This window comes from Aulonocara sp. 'chitande type north' Nkhata Bay, linkage group LG8, assembly GCF_057382095.1.
Source record: "Aulonocara sp. 'chitande type north' Nkhata Bay isolate Kocher_YH1m ecotype deep benthic linkage group LG8, A_spYH_male_GT1.1, whole genome shotgun sequence".
Classification (NCBI taxonomy): domain Eukaryota; kingdom Metazoa; phylum Chordata; class Actinopteri; order Cichliformes; family Cichlidae; genus Aulonocara; species Aulonocara sp. 'chitande type north' Nkhata Bay.
Window position 1 is genome coordinate 11605278 of NC_141351.1, and position 25479 is coordinate 11630756.

At 39.5% G+C, this 25479-nt stretch overlaps 3 protein-coding genes across 4 annotated transcripts; 1 reads left to right on the forward strand and 2 right to left on the reverse strand.

The window, feature by feature from the left end:
- Positions 1 to 2755: 2755 nt before the first annotated feature.
- On the reverse strand, positions 2756 to 10299 carry ppp1cab (protein phosphatase 1, catalytic subunit, alpha isozyme b). The gene is made up of 7 exons (XM_086303570.1): positions 9875 to 10299; positions 8779 to 8910; positions 7933 to 8163; positions 6987 to 7091; positions 4671 to 4894; positions 3790 to 3924; positions 2756 to 3698 (listed from the first exon to the last, which is right to left on the reverse strand). Exons 1-7 carry the CDS (start codon positions 9927 to 9929, stop codon positions 3603 to 3605), a joined length of 978 nt encoding a protein of 325 aa, XP_086159696.1. The 5' UTR covers positions 9930 to 10299; the 3' UTR covers positions 2756 to 3602.
- A 209-nt stretch (positions 10300 to 10508) lies between these two features.
- pelo (pelota mRNA surveillance and ribosome rescue factor) lies at positions 10509 to 20461 on the forward strand. 2 transcript variants are annotated; one of them, XM_086303569.1, is made up of 13 exons: positions 10509 to 10845; positions 11279 to 11371; positions 12217 to 12367; positions 15554 to 15644; positions 16469 to 16632; positions 17092 to 17152; positions 17542 to 17703; positions 17788 to 17834; positions 18033 to 18106; positions 18193 to 18244; positions 18645 to 18719; positions 18899 to 18930; positions 19975 to 20461. In XM_086303569.1, exons 1-12 carry the CDS (start codon positions 10805 to 10807, stop codon positions 18926 to 18928), a joined length of 1041 nt encoding a protein of 346 aa, XP_086159695.1. In that variant the 5' UTR covers positions 10509 to 10804; the 3' UTR covers positions 18929 to 18930; positions 19975 to 20461. The 2 variants fall into 2 exon arrangements, with proteins under 2 accessions (XP_086159695.1, XP_086159694.1); XM_086303568.1 differs by having other exon boundaries at positions 10517 to 10845; positions 18193 to 18264.
- paqr4b (progestin and adipoQ receptor family member IVb) lies at positions 19823 to 24385 on the reverse strand. Its single transcript, XM_086303571.1, has 3 exons — positions 24074 to 24385; positions 22929 to 23147; positions 19823 to 21894 (listed from the first exon to the last, which is right to left on the reverse strand). The coding sequence occupies exons 1-3, from the start codon at positions 24240 to 24242 to the stop codon at positions 21461 to 21463; spliced, it is 822 nt and encodes a 273-aa protein (XP_086159697.1). The 5' UTR covers positions 24243 to 24385; the 3' UTR covers positions 19823 to 21460.
- Positions 24386 to 25479: the final 1094 nt, after the last annotated feature.

Consider the following 25479-nt stretch of genomic DNA (forward strand, 5'->3'; position numbering starts at 1 on the left):
ATAGAAAAAGCTGTGAGTAACTTCTTTACAACAGTTAACATTTATTTACACATTAAAATTATTTACAGTTAAAAACAAGTTGGGGAAAAAGCGACACAAACCCTCTAAATTAACTAAATTGGAAGTATTTGTAAGGATGGACGAGATGACCGTCACAGAGTAGAGCATGCGCACAACGGTGATACGTTAATAGTAATCCACATGCAGATTACATTTGGTCTGGGAGCTCTTTGATTTGGCAAAGAAATGATTAAGGAGGGTTTACTGCTTCACTATGTTTACTTATGTTTAAAAATGCTGAAATTTCTACCCTAAAAGATGTTCATATAGATATGAAGATATAGATACTTTTAAGTATACGCAACTAACTTTAAATAATGTAATAGTGCCTCTCACACAAACATATCTATGCTACATACTCACTTCCCTTTAAGTAATGGTATCACTTAAACTACTCAGCTGGAATATAATATTTGTGGTATGGGAAATCAGGCAAAAAGCATTCAAATAATGGACTACCTCAGCAGACTTCAAGCAGACATGTTTATGACAAGAAACCCATTTAACTGGTGTGAAAATCACAACACTGAAGTCACCTCGGGTTTCCCATGTATCTTTGTCAACTATAACTCCAGGAAAACAAGAACTGCTGTCCTCGTTCATAATACAATTACAGTCACTCACAACAGTACAATCGCAGACACAGATGGATGTTTTGTAATGTCAATACTTATTCCCCCCTGACAATAGTGAATTTCACATAAATTCTTCTCTATACTTAATAACCTACCTGGCTCAGAACACATAATAGGAGGTGACTTTAATGCTGTGCTCATAAATATGGACATTAAGATTATAAGCAAAACTCTAAACAAGAAATAAGTGACTGTACCTGGCAAATGTACAACATAAGAAAAAAAAAGTATTGTACAGTTGATAAAAATAGCCTAACCAGATTCAAAGAAATGTGCAACTGAGTAGGTTGATTTTTTTTTTTAATGTACCAAAAGTGCTGCATACTTATGCTTTAAAAACAACCACAGACTATTTACAGAAAATGAAAAAAGTGTACCAATAACAGCAGGGATTTAAATAATTTATTGTGGAGCAGTGAAGGTTAAAGTCTAAAGTGTAACAGCTGCTGGGAGGAAGGACCTGCGATAACACTCCTTTGTGCACCTAGGACGCAACAGTCTGTCATTAAAGGAGCTCTGCAGTTCTGCAACAGCTTCATGCATTTGGTGGGAGACATTGTCCAAAAATTGTGTTATTTTTGCCAAAGTTCTTCTATTTTCTACCACCTGCACTGGGTCGAGGGGGCAACCTAGAACAGAGCTGTTCTTCCTGACGACCAAACGCTTCTAAACTGCTGTAGATAAGCGTCTGTTCTAACAGACAACTTGGAAAGCAAGCTAATAAATGTGTTGGAGGAGAATGGGTAGGATACACACCTTTGGCAGGTCTTCATTATAAACCACGCTTAGTAAATTAATACAGATTAAACAGTCATTAACCAATGGCCACCTGATAAATACGCTCTCTCTTTAGGGTATGGGGGTTATTTTGTGTTGTTTGGCGATGATATGTTCTGGAGAGCTCTCTCCGATCAGGTCAGGGAGCGATTCAGAACCTGAGAAGTCAAAATAATAACCTGCTATACCAAGAATCATCCATGCTCTCATTAGATATGCTTGATTACTCTTCCCCCCTTTCATTTATCAATTTTTAGATGCGTGTGTATATATATATATATATTATATAGTCATTTTCTTCCTTTTCTTATGTGCATCTATATTTGCTATAATTGTATCACTGTAAGTGTGTTGATATAATTATTGCTGCTGTTGTCACCTATTTTATCTTTCACCCGATCCATGAGGGATTTGGTTAGAAACACTTCCCATGTGGAGGTTCCTTGCACATTATCCGCACTCCACTCGCCCCGTGTTTCGATTATTGTATCGTCTGTGTTTGTAAGTTGACCATGTCCTTGTCCTGGATCTGTCTCCAAGTTGCTGTCTTGTTTTGTTCGTAAATAAAAAAAAAAAAAAAAAAAAAAAAGATATATTCCCCTGGTGTAGATGAAGTATAATAAAGACTTAATAAAGAATCAACCTTTAGAACAGTTAAATGGAAGAAAATTTAAAGTCTAACAAATATTTTCATATCCATTAACATAAACATAGTTTATCTTGTCTTTTGTTTCTCATGCCCTTTACCCTATTACCTTGTGCCCTCTCCTATTCCCAGTTTGATAGCTATTGCTGGTAATATTTAAATACTTTCACCCTCTGCTGCCTTTACTCTTTAACAACACTTCACATATCTGTTTCAAATTAAAAGCCCTCCAGAATTTCAGTGCACAGAAACCTCTTTTAGGAAAAGACTTTTATTGTGAAACATTTACAGGAACATGTTTAAAAAACAAAACTTGCAACTTTTCTGTGATGAAATGCATTGTCTAAGATAATCTCCGGGTACAAGTATCTCCCTCTGCCAACCAGTTAGCCCATTACACCAGAGAATAAATAGAATATGACCAGAAAGAAATGAGACTGACAGATGAGTTTATAATCTGTTCATTCTTAAGAAAAGGAAAATTCTAATAAGATTTGTCTATACATGCATTTATCATGTTTGAAATTAAAAGTCACCTCCCAATTCATTTAGAGCCTTTAAAATAACCGCCCAAGCAACTAAGAGTACTATTGTATACCGAAGCAGATACAGAAAAACGACTGAGAGACAGTACAGCTCAGATTCTCGCTTTATTGGTCAACTTGATGAAAGACTACAAAACGAATTCACAAAAAATCTTTCAAGTAATCAAATCTGTACAAACCTAAACTGGACTGTTTTTTTTATTTGTAGTTTTTTTTTTGTGGGGGGTTTTTTCCTTCTTTTTTTTTTTTTTTTTTTTTTTAAAACAGTTCTGGCTCATATGAATCTGACGAGTCATATGCACGTGTGTGGGCATGTGTGCAAATGTGCGCTCGCTCTGATAAGGTGACAAACTCCTCCCTGTTCAAGCATATTGTGATCATACTCCAACAGGCAAGACACAGCATGCACACACACGCACACACCTGTGTTTTCGATTTTACAGTACAGAGGACAGGGGAAAAAATAATAATAATATATATTTAAAAAAAAAAAAAAAAAATCCCCCTTCCACAAGTATGTACGTACACACCATCTGCTAACAAGAGCTTGCTGCCAAATTCATTACATCAGCAATCTCCCACCTTCTCCCAAACCCTGTCGTTTCAGTCAAGTTACTGTACAGACAATGTGGTTTCAGCCTTTCAGTGGGAAGAGTGGTCAGAGAAAGGGGGGGGGGAGAGCAGGGATTATAAATCTCTAATATTCTCACACAGAATATACACGTGCACACATGATTTTAATGCTCACCTGCAGACGTTTGTAAGCCTGCACACGCGCACACTCACTCAGACCATCTGTAACATTAAATGTTTTAAGAAGTACAGATAAAAAAGGAAATAAAAGCCCTGGGTATAGGTTTGATTTCTGGCTGTTTGGTGAAAGAAAGGAGAAGAAGAGGTAGAGAGGGCAGGACAAGGGTCAAGGGCAAACTACTGGTGTCATTTCTTAGCTTTCCTAGGTGGAGTGACTGGGCGACCGGAGCCCATGCCCCCGCCCCCACCATAGAACAGCTTCTTATCTGCAGGTTTGAGGATCTGCACAAGGAAAATAAAGAAGAAGAAAAACCATGAGTTAAAAATGACAACAACCTTTAAGATTAGCAAGTTCAATCAGTTTCTAGTTTACCTGGAATGAACACATGAGGGTCTCATCTACACTCATCATAGCGCCGGCATTGTCGAACTCCCCGCAGTAGTTTGGGGCGGAGAACAGAGTCACAAGCTGCCTCTTTGCAAAGAATTCATATCCATCCTCAACCACCTGAAAAACAAACAGGTTAGCAAACTCTCACACAGGATCAAGCACACAGCAGAACAATAGACTCTGCTACGGATGATAACACATGACATTATAAATGCCCCGTTACTAGCACAGCTTGACAAATAAGAAAATTACGCTAACACATCTAACTGCTGAACACAAACTAAGCGATAACTGCAGCCATGTAAGGTCAGCGTCAGTACTGCTGGAAACTACTCTAAATATCAACACATTGAAGATATTCTTAAGACTAAAATCAAAATTTAGCTGCTGAAGCTGGCCTGAAATCCAATTGTGCTTAAATGGTTAAAAGGTTTTTAGCTGCTGTGTCACTGCCACTATCTAAACACTTCCCCCTGCAGCACTTCCACATGACATTTCTTAAAATACACAACAGCATCGGTAAAATTATTGTTTGATAAATGTTGCAGCCTTCTTGTAGCTTGAAGGAAGAGCCGCTTCAATGCTAATAGCTCCTTTACCCACATGACATAGAACAGCTCGCACCTCGTCAGATCAAAACAATACCTGGTACCCTGCTGCAACTTCTAATAAAGACCAGACAACCCTCCAGCATCTTTAAAGGCAACCAAGGGTGGAAAAAAAATCCCCAATCAACTCCAAGCAGTTAAACACTTAACTATGAGGCTCAACCAAATCCTGTAAGTTATCAAACCCTTTCACTTGTGTTACTCATTTTTACTACCATGAAACTGAACCATTCAATTACATTTTTTGGTACTGACCTGATGGGCTCGACAAATGAGGTCCATGTCATGTTTGTGGAGGAACTTTGTCACCACATCTGCACCAAAAGTGAAAGAGACACCGCGGTCGTTCTCACCCCAGCCCAGCACATCTTTATCGGGGTCTGCCCACAGCAGGTCGCACAGTAGGCCCTGGTCAGGAACATCAGTGGGACGCATGACCCTTCTCACCTGCTCCATGGACTGGAGGTCTGGAGACAGACCTGGAAAATATAAATGTCCAAGAATTAAACTTCAGTAGTGAAGGAAAAAAAAAAATAAAAATCAGCATCTGATTTTAGAATTTGTTTTTGTAAAAAATGTTTGCATCCTGAAAAGATTCAAAGAGCAACCATAAAAAGAAAATGAATATCACATGCCGCAAAAACCCTGTGATATTTCTGGCGATGTTTAAAGGTAAATTTAGTGCTCAACTTTTAAATCAGAAGGTACAGAAAACGGAGAGGCCGGTCATCCGATGTTAACTTCACCCATATCCCAGCTAATAAGATAGCGCCATCATGCAAGTAGACTGGATTGCTTCCTTTTAAGAAAAGCCCATCACTGGAATTACAATCCAAAGCCACGACACTCCATGGTAGTTTTGCTCACACCGACTGTTTCAACGCACAAACACCACCTGAAACATCCTCACAAGATAAAGAACTTAGGTTTCTGAAGAAGAAATTTTTAAATGAGTACTTTCTATTGAATAATGTAGGATGTTTTTAATGAATGTAACCGTGGATATCTGACAGAGTGCCAACAGGACATGACTGCCTCTGCTGCAATAATTAGCCTAATTTCTCTTGTGAATAGAGCACAGCTGGCACATCAGTGTCTCCCTACAGGCCCTTTAATACAGAAAGCAGCACACGCTCTGAAAGCCATTCTTTTCTACGGCTTTTGCGGTGGAAAAAAATTGTTTGCTGCTGTGTCGACTAAGAGCACTGACTGGGGAGAGCTTGCATGTGCCACGATGAAACGTACACTGGGGGTATAGAAATGCAGAATGACAGGGAGCGGGGAAATGCAGAACCTATGAAGACCTTGAGTGGCCACAAAAGATTACGCAGTACAAGCAGACTGCAGCGGTTTTTCGCTGGCTGCTCAACTTGGGTGTTAGCGCAGCACACGGCGCTTCGTTACCACTGACTTTGAGGACCTATTGACAGGTCCTGACAGATTAAGAATTATTTAGTGTCTAAGATGTCTGGATGTTTAAGAAAATAAACTGCAGTAATAACTAAGAACTGTATCACATCATGATAATCATCCATAAGAAAATGTTTCATACGAAGTTTTAAGAAAATGTCTAGTGTCAGAATGTGTTTAACTTTTTTTTTTTCACATTTTGAACATAAATATGACAGCAAACAGATTACAAAGAAGTGCTTGAATTAATCAATAACATTTGGTAAATGATTAAAAAAAAAACAAAAACATCTACCACAGAGAGTGGTAGAAATAAAGTTTTAAAAGACACTGCACACCATCCCAAGATGTACAAAGTTTTTTCCAAAAGCTCTTTGGGAATCATCTTTTTGGTGCAAAAATACTTTGATTAATCCCTTGAGTTAGGTTCTTATTCTTAATGCTTGAATTATAAATAGGTTTGTTAAATAAATAATAGTGTTAATAAATAATAATAATTCTGACATTGATCAGGTACAATGACTGGACTGAAAATGAGTGAAGCAGCAGCAAGTGTCCAAAGAAAAACTTTGAAAGACTGTCAAAGCCTGGAGAACTGTTTCTCAAGACCACTTTATAAAGCACAGGACATCCTGGCTCCTTTAATGCAAAATATAAAGAAATGACAGGTGGCTCAAGACCTTTGCACAGTACACGCTTATTACAAAAGGGATTGATGTATTAAATGACAGTCTGTTAAAGCTGTACCCGTTTTTAGCTATATCTGTGTACTGATCCAGAAGGAATTACAAACACCGTCACCCCAACCGGTGGCAGCAGATGGCCGCCCCTCCCTGAGCCTGGTTCTGTTGGAGGTTTCTTCCTGTTAAAAAGGAGTTTTTCCATCCCACTGTCGCCAAAGTGCTTGCTCATAGGGGGTCATATGATTGTTGGGTTTTTCTCTGTGTCTATTATTGTATGATCTACTGTGCAATATAATGCGCCTTGAGGCGACTGTTGTTGTGATTTGGTGCTATATAAATAAAATTGAATTAGTCTAACAAATTAAGATGGTCCCTGCTAGACCATGACCATTATATGTTGACAGATACAACAGAGCAGAGTCTAGTCTTTGTGTGTTCGCTCTGGATAGAAACCAAATTAACTGTTTGAAGAGGATACCTCCATGGCAACAGAAGATCTTCTCATCAACAATGGCTGCTACAGGCAAACAGTTGAAGCAGTCAGTGAAGGTCTTCCACAGTTTTATGTTGTATCGCCTTTTACCTGTGGGAGGAAATTACAATTACTCTGTCACAATCTCATCATAAGAGCTATAAAATCAGCAGCGCCACTTGTTTCAAGCTGAAAACACATTTTACATAAGCTGAGCTCTAAATAGAACAAAAAGCATGTGACTGAATCACTGTTCCCACTGCCCGATCATGCTCCTTAGCCTGAAGCCCGGAGTACTGAGTGTTGCCCATGTTTCTCCATCAATTTAAAGGAACTCACAAGGGAATAGATATCTTGTGTACACTGTTAATCTAAGAATACTTAATTAGTTAATAATCTACAGACAGATTTCAAAGTGTCAGGCATATTTTCTTAATCGCAATTAAAAAAATAATAAAAAGAAACTGTAACCACCACACCTGTTGCAAGTGCTGATAAACATTACTTCACTAATTACTTGGTGTTTCTTTTGTTTTTCCTCCTTATGTGTAAATCTGCCCTGTACAGTCTCTTCCTTCTTGTTTTTAATGTGTAAATCTGCATCTGCCTGTCACTTTGCTGCTGAAACACTTTCCTATTTTTCATTTCTATTCTATTTAGCTTTTGATGTATTAAGATATAGACACATATACATCCATTTCTCTCACCCTACATCTATTTATCTATATTTTATATATTTCTATATATGATAAGTTTGATGTTGTGTACACGTGTTTCCTCTTTTTACAGTTTCGGTATCAACAAACAAAAAAGAAAAACCAAGGTGTCCTCTTGACCACACCGAGGTCTGCTGTGTTGGCCTACACTTTTCTATTCAACTGGTAACCACAGAGAGCAGTCGCACAACTTTCCAAATTACTGTCTGTATCTGTGTGCATATATCATGACTTACACTCATCGTAGAAGCCGTATATTCTGTTAATAGAGGCGCACTCGTGGTTTCCTCTCAGCAGAAAGAAGTTTTCTGGGTATTTGATCTTGTAAGCCAGCAACAGACAGATGGTCTCCAGGGACTGCTTGCCTCTGTCTACGTAGTCGCCCAAGAACAGGTAGTTGCTCTCTGGTGGAAAGCCTCCATATTCAAACAGCCTGAGCAGATCATAGTACTGCCCGTGAACATCACCTAGAGAAACAAGCAGTGTTAGAGTGGAAACAGCAATGTTGTTCAAAGGTGTGATTATCGTGCTCAGTATATGTGCACAACAAAGGCTGAGGGAGTTGGATGGAGGTACAACATGACTAGAGACCTTGAAGATTAGCACTTTATACCATGACTGACAAAGTGTTATTTTAAATAAACACTTATTACAGAGTTACCTTATGTGTGTGTTTTGTTATGAGGTTGCATTTAGTACAAGGATGCTTATGATTTCTACTGCAGTACAGACTGTTCCAGTTCCTGAAACCTGTTCCTTAAACTAACATTCAACGGAAAACTCCAGGGAAACTTAAAGTACAAAACAGAATTGAACCAGCAAGTCAGTACCACTTTATCCCGTGAGTTGTTTATGTGGCAAGATTACAGCCATGAAGAATTAAACACTTTCTTTTTTTTTTTAGAGCCAGTCTGTTTTTAATTAACTATAATAACTTAGCATTGGTCATGTGAATACTAGAGCATAGTATGCACATAAGCTGACTCATAATGGTCCAGCACTCTAAGCTTCAACAGCTTGCTATGTTGTTTGACCACCCTCGAGAATTCCCTCGACTCCAAAGAACGCCACTTAAGCCTCACCACAAATCTTGAGGGGCGCCTCAAGTTCAAGCAGGATTGGCTGGCTGAGGAAGATCTCCCGGGATTTGAGGCAAAGACCACGGATTTCATTCTCTGTCAGCTGAACATTTTTGCCAGGTCTGGAGCCTTTCACTGTAAGGGGAAAAAATGAGTCAGAAAACAACAGCAAATTCTTACACTGTTTTTAATAAGAAAGGGGTAAATTATTACAAGTGGCTATTGGGTGATTATTCTCATTTCTCTCTGCATAAATGCAGCTTAAAGTGTAATTTGTAGGGCATACTGCCATGGACAGTTGGCTCATTTCATTTTGTGCACACTGTAGCAGTGAATCTGCTATGTTCTTGATTAGAAGCAACATAATTAGAATAAGATATCTCAAAATAAAGGAGAACAAATCTGTGGATTACACATTTTACAGTGGTAATCAGAGCACTCATTTATAATCATAATCTGCAAATGTCACACTTTTTCGTGAAGAATCTTGTATGGCTCCAAATACAGCCAAACCAAACATAAAGACAAAGACATTTTCAGAGGCATCCAGAGGTCGACCTATATATAGTGAACAGTGATAGTTAACAAATCAAGACTCAGTAGCACCCTGGATGATTTTACTGGTGTTATGGAGCATTTGCTCTCTGTCCTACAAAACAATAAAAATGTGATTACAAGTAACAAAATAAAATGACCTCACCCTGCTAGCATACAGGAGTGACCTTTTAAATTTAACCGTATAACCACTTCAGTGTGTACCCAAACGATGTCTGCACAAGTATAAAATAATGCATATTTCTGCATCATAGTATATTTCAATGCAAGTTTAACGAGACCAACTCTCACAATACAAATGGTGCGAATATATAACTGTGTTCAAAAATATATATTCAACCCGTCTCTCTTTTGTATTCAATTTCCGAAGACAACATTCAAACAAATTAAATTTACTGAGCGTTTAAGTGCTATGCTTTCTTTGCAAGAAGCGCCGGATGAACTGAACTTGTTTTTACGGCGTTGGCGGCTACCGTTCCCTAGCCGCAGTTGGCTAAAATGGCTACCTCTTTGAATAAATATCGAGCGAAATACTTGGTCTTACCTTCGAGGAGACGCTGTATAATGGAGTCGATGTTCAACTTGTCGGCTTCTGCCATGTTCTGCCCCTGTTCCGGCCGACTTCTAATAACTTCTACGAATTCAAGAGGTACTGGGTATTAACTGGTTGCCGAATTATAGTTACCTGAACTAGTTTAGTGTTAATCGGCTATCGTTAGCCCGCTAGCTAGCTAACCTTGGGGAAGAATCGGCTACCTCAATATTGGAGGCGAGATTTTGAAATGTTAACGATGTGATGGCTGATGTACTTCGGAAATCACATTAATCGACTAATTCCATTTAGGCATCCGAATTTCGTTTAGTCTATTCGTATTTTCTCGACTACGTTATTGTGCGGAAGCTACTAGCACCATGCCATCGACAAAAAAAGCTGCTGGACGAGCGTTAGCTCAAAGCGGTGTTGAACGGAAGTGGGCTGACCGCTGTCGTGCCCCCATTGGTTAGCTTTAAAAATAGGCGGCGTTTGTGACATCCTATCTACTCCTTGATTGGTTGTTTTCCGTGTCTATCAGCATTTACTTATCTCAAACTAATTTGTAAAAAAAGGGCACTGTTTCTTGATTATGTTACGCTTAGGCTACTGTAAATTAAAGACTTTATGAGTGAAGACAAGAAAAAAAGCAAATTTTTCGCATTTACTCAAACAGTGTGTTTGTATTCGTTTCGTATTTGTTGCGCAGCAAAAGCTACTCCCACGGAAGTGACCATGATTGGAAGAACAGGCGACGTATTTGGGCGCTGACGCAATGTCCCAGCGCCTGGCAACACGCAGCGAGTGATTCATTGTAAAGTTGGGAGATGGCTTGGCTAATTTGTTATTTCACTAAGAGATAAACATGTCCCTTAGCCGGACAGCTGCTAACTTATATATTTTACACTAATAATTCGGTTTGTATCATACAATCATCCAACCATGAAGTTGCTCCATAAAGATATTGAGAAAGATAATGCCGGGTGAGTGAGCGCTGATGGCTAATGCTAGTAGGCTAACCAGCTTGCTGTGTTGTAGCTGACTATACATGTGTCAGTGTAGTGAGTTGCATTCCCGTGTACACTCAGAGAACGGGAGAGGTGTGGGTTTTGTAATAATAAGCCAACCGACCATTTTGTCTTAATATGTGTTAAAACTGAACCTTTACTAACATGTTACAACTTCTGGTTTAGCTTTAGCTTTACAGACTGAATTGACAAACCACACCTTAGGGAGTAAACCAAACAAACTTGTGTAAATAAATATAGTAATACACACTGTGTACTTTGGGAATTCCTGTGCCATTTTACCACCTTCGCATCTTAAATTGGGAGCATATCTATTTTTAAAAAAAATTGTATACCAAAACCACACGAGTGCAGATCCTGGCTTATTGATCACCAACGCTTAATTCAGTCAGGTGACTCTGGTGCCCGAGGAGGCGGAGGATATGTGGCATACCTACAACCTGCTCCAAGTGGGGGACAGCTTAAGAGCCTCGACTATCAGGTAATAATCAATATATTACACAAAGACACAGGTGAAGCCCTGTAATAATGCAGATTTCTTCATTTTTTTCTTCATTTCATGGGTTTGTAAAATATGCTGGCAAAAGAAGTTAAAGATTAGACACTCACTGTAACAATTAAGTTGCAAAAGAAAGGTTGTGTGTGCAAGACTGCTTTGTAGAAATACTTTAGAAATATATGGTATTCATGTATCCTGATTATTGTATGAATTTTGATATTATCTAATTAAGGTAGATATTAATTAGACCACACGTCCTCCATTATGATAGTAAGTCACTCGGTCAGACTAAGTTAACATTGTCTCAGGATGGTGGTGCATGGGATCAGGCCTCTTGTTTGTAGTATTCCTAGAGTATCGGAATTTATTCAATAAAATATCATATTTAGTCTTCGTGTAACAATACAATATCACCACGTCAATTTTTCCCCTCCACCTATAATCTTTAATAAAAGTTCTAGTTATATCTGCAGTGCAAGTTTCCATTTTTGAGTATTTGTATCGGTATTCCATTCAGTGTTGGTGGGATCATTGTAGTTGATATACCAGAATGTTCAAGCAAACAAACAAACAAACAAAAAAACACCCACATCCCTCGGGCAGCATTGATGTAGCTGTAACTCAAGTTTATGCCTCTTTGTGACTCAGTGTGTGGAGCGATGCTCTGACACCGGCGTGAAGTTGTGTTTATTATAGTCATTCTGTGTTATTCAAGGATTGTTATAGCTTTCAGCATTACTCTTCTACCTTAGTGTTTTGTTCTGAAAAATACACAGCTCATCATCAGTGCAGCAATTAAAGCTTCGGCTTCTGTCCTTTTCCCACAGAAAGGTGCAGACCGAGTCCCCTACAGGAAGCGTGGGCAGCTCGAGAGTCCGAACTACTCTGACGTTGTGTGTGGAGACTATCGACTTCGACACCCAGGCCTGCCAGCTGAGAGTAAAGGGAACTAACATAGAGGAGAACCAATATGTCAAGGTCTGAGTTTTATAAACACTCTTGTAAATGGGCTGGGTGAAATATTTACTATTTTTATTTTCTGTTTCCTATATGAACCTGTCTTAAATTAAAAAAAAAATGCACTTGCCCTCCATCTGTGGACAATACAACGACATCATTGGCACCTTTTACATATTCTGCACGCTGTAGTGAAGAACAGTAGGATCAGCTGGCTAGCAATAGCAGGAGTCAATGCAGCCTTTGGAAAATGGTTTAGACCACACTCCATACTTATTTTCCAGCATCTGAGTGAAGACTGGTTGTTCCACTGTGTCAGTGTGGTTATGTCAGGACTGACATAAAAAGCATCGTCTGTCTTTTATTATAAGTGACACCAAAATGTCTGGAGATGTCTGGAGCCTTGAGCTCCTCCATACCTGTTTCATGCCCTGGAGGTCGGGGCTGTGGCTCCCCACACCCTCTAGCACATACAGTGGGGCAAAAAAGTATTTAGTCAGCCACCGATTGTGCAAGTTCCCCCACCTAAAATGATGACAGAGGTCAGTAATTTGCACCAGAGGTACACTTCAACTGTGAGAGACAGAATGTGGAAAAAAAAATCCATGAATCCACATGGTAGGATTTGTAAAGAATTTATTCGTAAATCAGGGTGGAAAATAAGTATTTGGTCAATAACAAAAATACAACTCAATACTTTGTAACATAACCTTTGTTGGCAATAACAGAGGTCAAACGTTTACTATAGGTCTTTACCAGGTTTGCACACACAGTAGCTGGTATTTTGGCCCATTCCTCCATGCAGATCTTCTCGAGAGCAGTGATGTTTTGGGGCTGTCGCCGAGCAACACGGACTTTCAACTCCCGCCACAGATTTTCTATGGGGTTGAGGTCTGGAGACTGGCTAGGCCACTCCAGGACTTTCAAATGCTTCTTACGGAGCCACTCCTTTGTTGCCCGGGCGGTGTGTTTTGGATCATTGTCATGTTGGAAGACCCAGCCTCGTTTCATCTTCAAAGTTCTCACTGATGGAAGGAGGTTTTGGCTCAAAATCTCACGATACATGGCCCCATTCATTCTGTCCTTAACACGGATCAGTCGTCCTGTCCCCTTGGCAGAAAAACAGCCCCATAGCATGATGTTTCCACCCCCATGCTTCACAGTAGGTATGGTGTTCTTGGGATGCAACTCAGTATTCTTCTTCCTCCAAACACAACGAGTTGAGTTTATACCAAAAAGTTCTACTTTGGTTTCATCTGACCACATGACATTCTCCCAATCCTCTGCTGTATCATCCATGTGCTCTCTGGCAAACTTCAGACGGGCCTGGACATGCACTGGCTTCAGCAGCGGAACACGTCTGGCACTGCGGGATTTGATTCCCTGCCGTTGTAGTGTGTTACTGATGGTGACCTTTGTTACTTTGGTCCCAGCTCTCTGCAGGTCATTCACCAGGTCCCCCCGTGTGGTTCTGGGATCTTTGCTCACCGTTCTCATGATCATTTTGACCCCACGGGATGAGATCTTGCGTGGAGCCCCAGATCGAGGGAGATTATCAGTGGTCTTGTATGTCTTCCATTTTCTGATGATTGCTCCCACAGTTGATTTTTTCACACCAAGCTGCTTGCCTATTGTAGATTCACTCTTCTCAGTCTGGTGCAGGTCTACAATACTTTTCCTGGTGTCCTTCGAAAGCTCTTTGGTCTTGGCCATGGCGGAGTTTGGAGTCTGACTGTTTGAGACTGTGGACAGGTGTCTTTTATACAGATGATGAGTTCAAACAGGTGCCATTCATACAGGTAACGAGTGGGGGACAGAAAAGCTTCTTACAGAAGACGTTACAGGTCTGTGAGAGCCAGAGATTTTCCATGTTTGAGGTGACCAAATACTTATTTTCCACCCTGATTTACGAATAAATTCTTTACAAATCCTACCATGTGAATTCATGGATTTTTTTTTTCACATTCTGTCTCTCACAGTTGAAGTGTACCTCTGGTGCAAATTACTGACCTCTGTCATCATTTTAAGTGGGGGAACTTGCACAATCGGTGGCTGACTAAATACTTTTTTGCCCCACTGTAGGTGTCAAACTCTGGCCCGCGGGCCAAGCCATACCAAATTACTATTAGAGCTGGCTTACTGGTATTATACAGCTAATATATATATTGTTTAGTATTAAGCTTTGCTTGTTCCATATTCAGTTTTTCAGCAAAACGTGTTTGAGTCTATAAGAAAAGATTCATTCTTATATCTGGAGGAATAAATATATTTCAATAAATATTAGCGTTAGCCCGCGACTTTGTTCCAGTTTTGAATTTTGGCCCACTGTGTATTTGAGTTTGACACCCCTGCTCTAGCAGATCATTACATGAAGGAACCTTTTAAATACAAGCGCGCTCATGCTCACAGGTGTACACACAGGTGCTCACAGACACAAAATACACCCTTTTTGGCTCCGATCTCAAAGAACACTGTGTGCTGTAAATCTTATGTGCTGCATAATAATGATATATTATTATGATATATTATTTAGATGATATATATATAGAGATATGTATTTTTTTTGCCCCCCCCCCCTTTCTTTTCTCCTTTCTTTGCCCTTCATCACTATTCCTCTTCCCCGCTGTCTTTGTTTCCCTCCCTCCCCCCGGTCATGTCTGTCCTGTCTGTAACAACTGAAAATAAAATAAAATAAATAAATAATAACAACAAAGGTCAATCAAATGGACCAATACGGCAAGGCAGGGATGGTCCACTTGGTAAAGTAATTCTGTTGGGCTTCTCTTTTTGCCTTCAGACAATAATTCTGATGGCAAAAGAGCCAAACGGGACAGGCAAAAAAATTATAAAAAATAAGTGACACCAAAACGAAGCAACTAATGTCAGCTGCTTTTCTGCTGTGGTTTTCTTCTTGACACCAGATCCATTATCTGATTTTTAGGTTGAACATTGTTTGTTTTTTTTACTTTTATAGAGCATCGTAGGTTTGTCTGTTTACTTTTCACCAAGAAAGCTCCCCCATCAACAGCTGTCTCAAGAACCAATGTTTCTGTCTTTTACGGTCTCTGATTTTATGACTTTGTCATGTTGCACAAAAGCAGAAATTAACCGATTTAATCTCACGTACCACCCAACCCTGGGATGCAGGCTAACTTGTGTTTGAAATGAAAAGTAGTTGTGATTGTGTTGTATTTTTTTGCTCTTCAGATGGGGGCTTATCACACTATTGAGCTTGAGCTCAACAGGAAGTTCACTCTGGCTAAAAAGAACTGGGACAGCGTCGTGCTGGATAGAATTGGTAAGCAGATGCTACCTCAGTACTCCGACCACCAAAACAACTATAAACTGTTTACTGCTATGTCTGACTGTCAATTATTTTAAAGCATGTACTTCCTACCACAACTAGTCACAAAGACTCTTTTTCTGATGAAGATGGCTGCCCCTCATTGAGCCTGGTTCTGCTGCAGATTTCTTCCTGTTAAAAGGGAGTTTTTCCTTCCAACTGTCACCAAGTCCTTGCTCATAGGGGGTTATCTGATTTTGGGGGGTTTTCTCTCTGATATTGAAGGGTCTTAACCTTACAACATAAAGGTGACAGTTGTTGTGATTTGACACTAAATAAATAAAATTGAACTGATTATAGCAGATAGAAATTTCTTGGCTTTGGTAACTGTTCTCAAAATTTCTGCAGCTGTTTGGCTAGTTTTCTCATTTTATTCAGATTTGTTCAAATTCAACAGGCTGTCAACAGTTCTCTTATAAGATATACTTTGAGTTAATCGTTAATAGTGTAGGGGTTTACACATTCACGCAAAAAGGGTCCACAGTTCGATCTCAGCAGGCGAATAAAAGATCAGCTCAAAGTAGCTTTTACTATTTTTATATCAACCTTTTTTATTCTTGAAATAAACAGTCATAAACAAAACAAAGACCTTTTCTTTCTAAAATTCTGGTCAAGCAGTGAAAGCTTTTTCCAGATGGCAAAAATTGTAAGTCGAGTGAATAAAATCACCGAACACTTTATTAGGAAAACCACCGTAGAAGATGTTGGAAATTTTGTCAATTACGTTTTAAATATAACTTCTTCTTTTTGTTTCCATTATATCATTGTCTACGTTTTAGATCAGGCATGTGACCCGACCCAGAGGGCAGATGTGGCTGCTGTGGTAATGCAGGAAGGCCTGGCCAACCTGGTGCTCGTGACACCTGCCATGACGCTGCTTCGTGCAAAAGTGGAAGTCACCATTCCCCGTAAGAGAAAAGGAAGCTGCACACAGCACGACAAGGTAAAAATGATTTATAGGCAACTGATCAGCTGTTAGCGAATCGGGAGCTCTAAAAGCAAGCAAACGGGAATGAAGTGACGTTTTGAAAAGGGCACAGTGTCAAATCTGAATATGAAGATACAGCTAAAATGTACACAGTGTGCCAACCCAATTATAATTTTCATATTGCGTGAGTGTTTTGGTGTAGATGTCATGGGAGTTAAGAGCTTACTGACTAAAACAAAGTAGGCAGATATACACATTCAAATATATTTAAATGTTTTTAAATGGGATTGAGTGGAGTTCAAGTGGATTACATTTCTCTTTAGCCTCAGGAAGTCAACCTCAGTTTTTTTGTTTGTTTTCTGTGATATTTCTGTGATAGTGTAACAAAAAATTTGGTTGTCCCCTTTCTTTGGGGATGTAACACTGAGAGAGTTTTTCATCCTGTGTGCTTACTGTCAAAGTGTCTGTTTGCAGGGACTGGAGAGGTTTTATGAAGCTGTGATGCAAGCCATTCTCCGTCACATCAATTTTGATGGTAAGGCTGTTGTGTGCGCGTAGACACTTCTGCCTTTTTTTTTTAACTTATTGTAACAGTTCCAGTTTAATGTTTGCTGTGAAGCTTTCATTCATGGTGATGTGCACCATTGTGTTTTGTTCCTGAAACTGTTTATTAATGTTATAACTTAAGAAGACTTTTCACTCTCACTGGATATTTTTCAGTGGGATCATACATGTTTTAGAGTAGTAACCTCTATTTTCCTGTAAACATAATACCTTTTATTAAATTGCTTCTGTGTTTTACTACATATATAAATCTAGACAGATGTGGATGTAAACTGCTGGTTCAGGTAGTTTCTCTTTACAGAAGATATCATTTAAAAAGAGTTGAGATTTAGATTTTTTTTCTTTCTTACTTTCTGCCAGTTGTGAAGTGCATCCTGGTGGCCAGCCCAGGCTATGTGAAGGACCAGTTTACGACCTACCTCTTTAATGAGGCGGTACGGCAGGACAACAAGATCCTGCAGGAGAATCGGCCCAAATTCATGCTGGTCCACTCATCGTCAGGTCATAAGTACTCACTCAAAGGTAGGAGCTGCTGCCACTTGACAGCGAAGTTAAATTGATCTCATCATAAGGTGAAAACTCACTGAGACAACTGTTGTTTTGCAGAAGTCCTTTCTGACCCCACTGTGACAAATAGGCTGTCTGATACGAAGGTGACTATGCATCCTGTGATTTAAGAGTTTGTGCATATTTGTGCATATGATTGCTAAACTGTGCACACAGCTTTTTAAACTCTGAGCAAAAAACTTTTTTTTTTTATTATAAATTGTATTAATCTGTGTGGAATTATGAATTATTTTCACTGGAGACATAAATAATTTTGACCTGTTGTTTTGTGTCTTCCTCCTCAGGCAGCCGGAGAGGTGAAAGCCCTGGAGGACTTCTATAAAATGCTGCAGCATGAGCCTGACCGAGCCTTCTACGGGTGCGTGCTTGATGATGGAATGTAACAGTTAACTTATATTGTTAACACTGATTATAAACAACCTGCATATCTTTGCATCCTCACAGCCTCGCTCATGTGGAGAAAGCTGCTGAGGCCCTCGCTGTCGACACCTTGTTGGTAAGCGACAAGTTGTTCAGGTAGGTGTGCATGAGGGATGCTTTTGACAGGCAGTGTTATTCTGCCTCGTTGCTGCTGTTGTTTATGTGTAACATGTTCACTAACATACTGATGAGTACGTTCAAAGAACTTTTCCTTTCTGTGTTTTTATTTTTGTCATATCAGTATAACGTTACTAGGGTGGATGCACATACTGAACACAGCCAAGATCAAATAATGACGTCAGCATATGTACATGTATACGCTCCGAGCAGTCAGTCTTTAGACTGCTCTTCTTTAAACACTTGATTTATGACAGCTTTCTGGGACTTCTATGTTATAAAAAAAAAGAGGATATCCTTAAAATCGTCATTACGGGCCCACAGTTCTCCCAATTTCAATGCTTAATTTGTTTTGTCAGGCATCAGGATATCCCCACCAGGAGTCGCTACGTTCGCTTGGTGGACAATGTGAGAGACAATGGTGGCACTGTCAGGTAACTTTGTAAATACTATGTTTGTAGACTTAAAAACTGAATTTTTGTTATGTACTATATGTGACAATTTTGTTAAAAGTAGAAATGCAGGCTCCTGTAGATTTACATGCTGGCTAGAACATGTTTAAAGTACTTTGGAAAACATCAGGCTAATGACTTTTTCTCGCTTTTCCATGCAGAATATTCTCAAGCCTTCACGTTTCGGGTGAACGTAAGTTATTGCTCCCTTCATGTAGTTGAAGTTAACTCTTTAGCTCTCTCAGGCTCTAAGGAGCTGTCGTTTTTCAACTTGATGTCCTGTCACGTTTGTTTTCAATGCGTAAAAAAATCCCCCATAGATTCCCATTACTATCACTACAGCCACAGTACTGATACCAACAGTGCCATCCTTACTTCCTCAGTTTGACAAGTAACTTCTCACAGTCCTGTCCCTCGCTAAAAGCTGAAGTAGTTGAAGTTCATGAACCTGAACAAGACTTTAGGAAAACTGCAACAGCACTAAAGTATTGAACTGCTGTCATTACGTTAACATTAGTCGGTTAACTGTTAGCAATTACTTGCGCCTAGGGGTGACAATCTGGTCTTCTTCTATTGCTGGTCCCAGATCTGGATATATTGGAGGGTTGGGCCACAACCTAAAAATGCTCTTGTTGTTCATATGTGAACCTTACAGTTGATGTTAATATACAGTTTTTGAACTACATCAGGCAACTTCTAAAAAAATGCCTCTTAACTTTTTTAGCATTTTCGTCTGGATTTGATTTCACATGAACATTTGCAGTGGATTGCATAGGATTTTTTTTTAATCTGATACCATCATGGTTTAAATCCATGTCTGCTAATTTGTTCTCCTCTTCTGCACTGGTTTTGTTGATGTATAGCTACATCACTTAAGCCTCAAAAAACTGTATCTGGCCTGTATGGTCATCCCTGGCGGAGCACCACTGAAACAAATGGGAGCATTTCTGTGCACCTTTTTTTCTGCAGGGTTTGTTACTTAACATGAAATCACTAATAAGAGTAAAATAATGAAAAATAAAGCGTAGGATTAATTTACCGCTGTCATTTGGACTCAGTGAATTGATGACGCCACACACATAAAGTGATAATCTCACTCTTTATTGATGTCTTACTCAAATAAGAAGTCAAGAATTTGTGCTACAACTGCACCGATTGGATTTTTATAATTAAATATAAAGCCAGTCCGCAGTACAGGATGTGTCACCTTTTGATTTATTCTGGACTGTCTCACCAGAACTGACTCAGCTGAGCGGGGTGGCTGCCATATTGCGGTTTCCCATCGCCGACCTTTCAGACGCCGAGGACAACAGTAGCTCAGATGAAGACTGATCCACACAAACACCCCAGACTTCTCCCGATACCCGCCCTCAGTTTTGCAGATAAACATGGGAATGTTCAATGTGTTATGAAACAACGAGTCGTGAGAAATTCCACCCCTGTAACAGCCACATCTTTTACAAATCAAATGAACATGCCTGATTTTCTAAAGTGGCCATAAATTCACTTAATTTTGATGCAGTTTTGATGGTTTTTAAGCTAAAGACAGAAAATCCTCAATTCACAAGAAGGGCAGTAAGATGAATCTAACATTTTTTTTTTTTTGCCAAGTCACAAAAACCCATTCATTTTAAATGATAGCAATAGCAAAATAAGTGACTTCTTGAGTCAAGTGTACATACAATATATCTTTCTTGCAATTAAACAGCAGAAGCATGCAACTACTCCTGTTATTTCTCTCGTTTATCACCATTCATGGGTTAAATACAGATTGGACCAAGATATAAAAATAGATATTTTCTTTCTCACAGTTATTTTTTTTCTTTCATTTAAAAAACTATTTAAGGGCATTACACCCCCAAACTACTGCATATCGACCTCTATAAATCAAGTATGTTCAGGATTTTCAATTAGATACAATGATGTGATTTACAGTTAGAACACTGTAGGTTCCTCTTATTCTTCTTTGGCAAAATGTCAAATTATGAACTTCCCCTGTGAAGAATTTCAGCAGCTAGGACTAAAGTGCATTTTTTAAATGTAACTTTAAGAAAAAAACACAATTTGCTTCTGTATATTAACTTCATATTTATTGACTTTCCCTTTTAATTTAGCTTTTTATGTAAACGTTACATTTAAGAATAGGGGTTTTTTGTGGGGACTTTTTTCCCCTTTGCATTTTTCAACCTTATTTTATACACATCAGTATTTAATTGTCAGATTTATTGAAGCACTTCTGCTTCATTATCTGAATAAGGGGCTGTGATTAAATAAGTGTGAATGTAACTTCTAACTAAAGCTAGCTACTTTAGATAGGCTAGCTAAGTTAGCTAACATAGTTACGTTACCTAGAGTGGGGTTATCTAAAGCTAGCTAAACTAGTTAGCTAGAAAATTAAATAAATTGATAAGTTAGGTAATTAGAGAAATTATACATTGAAAATTAAATGGGAAGGTAAATAAATGGGGGAATACAAATGTAAATATGGAAATAAATCAAAACATTTATTTTTATATCCGATTTTATAAACGTATTAATGGCTATATTAATTTACAGTAGTTATTTTTGGGCAGTTAATGGCATATTTCTTTAATATTTTAATATATATATCTATAGAGTATTGATTTTGGCAGTTTCGGCCCTCCATATACTCCTCCCTCACTGAATGCTAAATTCAAGTGTAGCCTTGACTGCAAGCATGCGTGAACTAGCTGCACTTGGCATCACTCAGCAGGACACTGGTAGCTCTTAATCCAGGCTAAATCCTCCAGTGTGCCCCAGTGTAGGTAGATAATTGAGCAGATAACCATGACATGCATTATCTGGTGGCTGTTGCCCCAGTTGTCAAACAATCCTGGTTTGAAGCGCTCAGGGATCTGGACAATGTTGACAAGCCCTCCCAATAAAGCTAGACAGTCCATGATGACAAAGAGACGCAGGGAATTTGGGCTTCCTACCCCGCTGCCATAAACCCGAAACAGGAAGAGGCTGAAACGGAACAAGGCCTGCCAGACAAACGATTGCAGGCGCCGGACGTTAGTGCGGGCAGTGGTGGCACAGTAGATCCCGTGGGCTGACAGGAGGATATAGACCAGCAAGGCAGTCTGTTGCACGATTGGGTAGCAGAGGAGGGTGATATGAATGATAGGAATTGCCCCTGGAGAGATAATGCAAGGTTGCTGTTACTGGCATTGTTGTCAGCATGGTTATTTTTAGTCAACACTAAAAATCGTTTGGTATCTTGTTATTTTTGCTGTTGTTTTTCAGAAGCAAATGTTAACCATTAGGTCGAACTAAAGAAAAAAAATCAGGAGTGATCCAGGGTTCCTCTGAAAAACACAAACTTTATGGCAATCAGTCTGATATTTATTGAGGTCTAGCCTTAAAGTTGTGGATAATCCCATGCACTGTTAAATGAGGCTTGACTTTGACTTTTGGTAGGCTTGAACTATCTTTGCAAAAGACTTTACATGAGACTTTTAGGCTTATTGACCGACTTAAGTGATTCTGGGAGGAACTGTTTAATGTTCAATATCTTTAATCTGCCTGAAGACTTAATTGGTTGTTTTTAAGACCACCACAGTATTTTGTCCATTCTTATTCACGTTCACACTCCTGTCAGAGCTTTGAGGTCTGCTAATCAGACAATCCTCAATACTCCGAGATCTAGACTAAAGGGTTAAAAACTCGGTCGTTGGTGGGACTACTGCTAGAGAGAGTTGCTACTCCACATCAAAAGAGGCCAGTTGATTTGGGTCAGGTATTTGACTAGCATGCCTCCTGGGGACCTCCTTGGTGAAGTGATTCAGGTATGTCCCACTGTGAGGAAGCTCTGAGGCTGACCAGAAAAGATTATCTCTTAGTTGGCTTAGGGAATGCCCTGGTGTCTCCCAAGAAGAACTGGAGGAGGTGGGTATCTACTAACACTGCTACCCCTGCAACCTGGACCCGGATAAGAATTAGAAGATAAGAAAGAAATGTGGATGCAGGGGCACCCCTGAATTGTATCAAAACCATAGTATTCAGCATTTCTAAAATTTTGTTGTAACTTATCAGTGCTTGTTAATGGCTTGAATTCCAAAAACTTAAAACTTGAAAACATCTTAGTTATGACCAGTAAGCCCCTCTGGTCCCGGTCTTAGCATCAGGAGCAATCTCTGCGGTTACATTTACTTTCTTTCGTCAACCTACCGAGGGTGTTAACTAGGCAGACGCCGACCATGTCCAGGGAGAGCAGCGTGTCGTACACGTGTTCTCCTCCCACGTGGTTCATGAACAAATGGTAGACCACTGATCCCATGGTGGGACAGAGGCAGGCCAGATAGTGGACAACACATATCCAGATGCTGTCCACCTCCTTCCAGGGGATACTAAAAGGTAGCAGCACCAAGAAAAGGAAGAAAGGAATTCCTGAAATGACAGGAAGATGGAAAAAGAACATCATTATTTTTCTGAAATCTGCAGAATATAAAAATAATTTGTTGAGTATTTTGAGGTATGTGCCACTGCTGTAGGTTAGTGTCAGCTTAATTTGTAGTGGCATTTTAATCACAGTACCTTAGTGCAACACATAGAAGTACCGCCTGTTGCAGAACAATATGAGGAATTCAATGGACCGAAACGGTTCCTCTGTCTAATTGTAATTTTTACTAGAAATGAGTAGTTGGTTACATACATAGAGAAGCTCGAGCAGCACTCTAATGCTAATATGCTTCACTTCCCCTTAGTAAGAGTGTTAGGTTTAATGAACTTATGGAATAGCCATGTTGAAAATGGGGCAAGAAGACGACAAGGCCTACTGAAGTTCAAGGCTATGAAGTTTCTAGTTTGTGCATGGACCAATTTCCCTTTTTTGCAGTTTTTTTCCATGAGCCAGCCTTGAAAAGTTTCACATTAAAACCAGAACTTTTAAAGATTTCTTAACACATATCTTATTCTACAGCAGCTCAGAATCTGTGCAAAGTTGTCTTTGGATGCTTCACTCAAGATCCGTATGGGCATTTACAGATCAGAGGTGTCGGTCACCTTCAACGGCCCAGTTAACCAGTGGACACTGTCAGGGCTCTGATTCCCAGGGCAGATTACAGCTAATACCCCATATCCTCATTACCCATCCTTATCAAGTGTGTTTGTATCTGGCCATAAGTGAGAGTTGACATGCGTGGCTTGTTTAGTTTGCGGGTTAATACGATTCAAGGTGAGAGAAACTTGCTTTGCGTATAAAGTGTAAAAATATATTTCAATGATGATTCAGGTATAGTAAGAACGGCTGCAATGGCATTTTCTAGTTTAGGTATGTATGCACCAGTTGAAAGAAGCATAACTGCTGGACTTACCGTGTGTGTAGATGTTCCCCAGCTCATTGTGCATGTAGAAGAGGCTCCTGACGCACTCTTCAGCTGTGGACACCGGCCGGTAACCCGTCAGGACATATTTGTTGAACTGAAGGTGAGCAGGAGCCTTTGCAAAGTCCAAGAGCCGCGGTCCTTTGTAAAGCACCATCATGACTTCCTGCAGCCAGTGCCCTCACATTTAGCTTCCTCACCATTTAGATCATAAAAGGGCGCACTCGGGACTCCCGGGCTGGTCTTGACCACGACCAGCCGGAAACTCTGGTCCTCAAAACCCATCATTGGACAGGTATAAGTCCATGCAAGCAACCTGTTGAGCTGGCTAAGTGGCATGATCTTGGACCAATCAGCGCACGGCCTTTATTCCTAAGCTGGGTAATCCCCCAGAAAAAGCCATGTGCACTTCTGCAGCTGCTCCTCCCTTGTAACTGACTCACACCTAACCAGCTTCATGGTTTACGTAACGCACTTTAACAAAACAGAAGTACTTCCCTTATGTACAGTAATGCATGTGTGCTTCTGTCACTCACGTTTGCTGCACCAGGCTCAAGGATTACAAATCCTTACTGGGCGGTTGTTTTCTTCGTGACTCTTAACCAGCACTGACGATTCCTTATTGTGTCCACTTATTATTTGAAAACAGGTTTGCAAATTACAGAGCCAGCAGTGTGTGTAAAACATGCACAGGTCAGTAAAGAAACAACTTCCACTTTGAGGTTCTTTTGGTAGTTTTAATAACTCAAATACTGTACAATAACAACACATGATTGCCACAAGTAGTAAAAAAGAATTTCTCATGTAAAATAAATTAGATGGAGTTATTGTTTTTAGAAATATTTCAACTAATTTGAGGGGTTATTAAAAATGCTAAACAAAATTACATTTCAGTTGTAAGGATAACAGTAAACATGGGACAAAAATGTGAAGGACAAAACTAAACAAGACACCAAATTATCACTATTATATTATATCACATACAACAACAATTAAGAGAGATTCAATTTGTTGTCTCAGTAGAGCTAACCTGTGGGAGGGGACAAGAATACAGGAGAAAGGTGAGCAGGCTGGTTAAGATAAATACAGCACATAGGAAAAAACAGGTCTGTTCTCACCTTGATGCCCAGTATCCCCAAAGAAGCCATTCAGTTCATATTTGTTGTCCTTTGCTCCTAAACAGACAGAAATATTCAATTTTATTATTTAATATGTAGTAATTCAACAGCCATGCAGCTGGTACACAGACTGAACTAAATCAATCGAATGCAGAAGGACTACAACTATGACGAAATGTACTTTTACAATTAGCTTCCACACTCCCTTTTTTTGATGACATGGTGACAAAATGTCAACACTTGGGAGAAAGACAAGAGCAGAAATATAGACTGGATGGT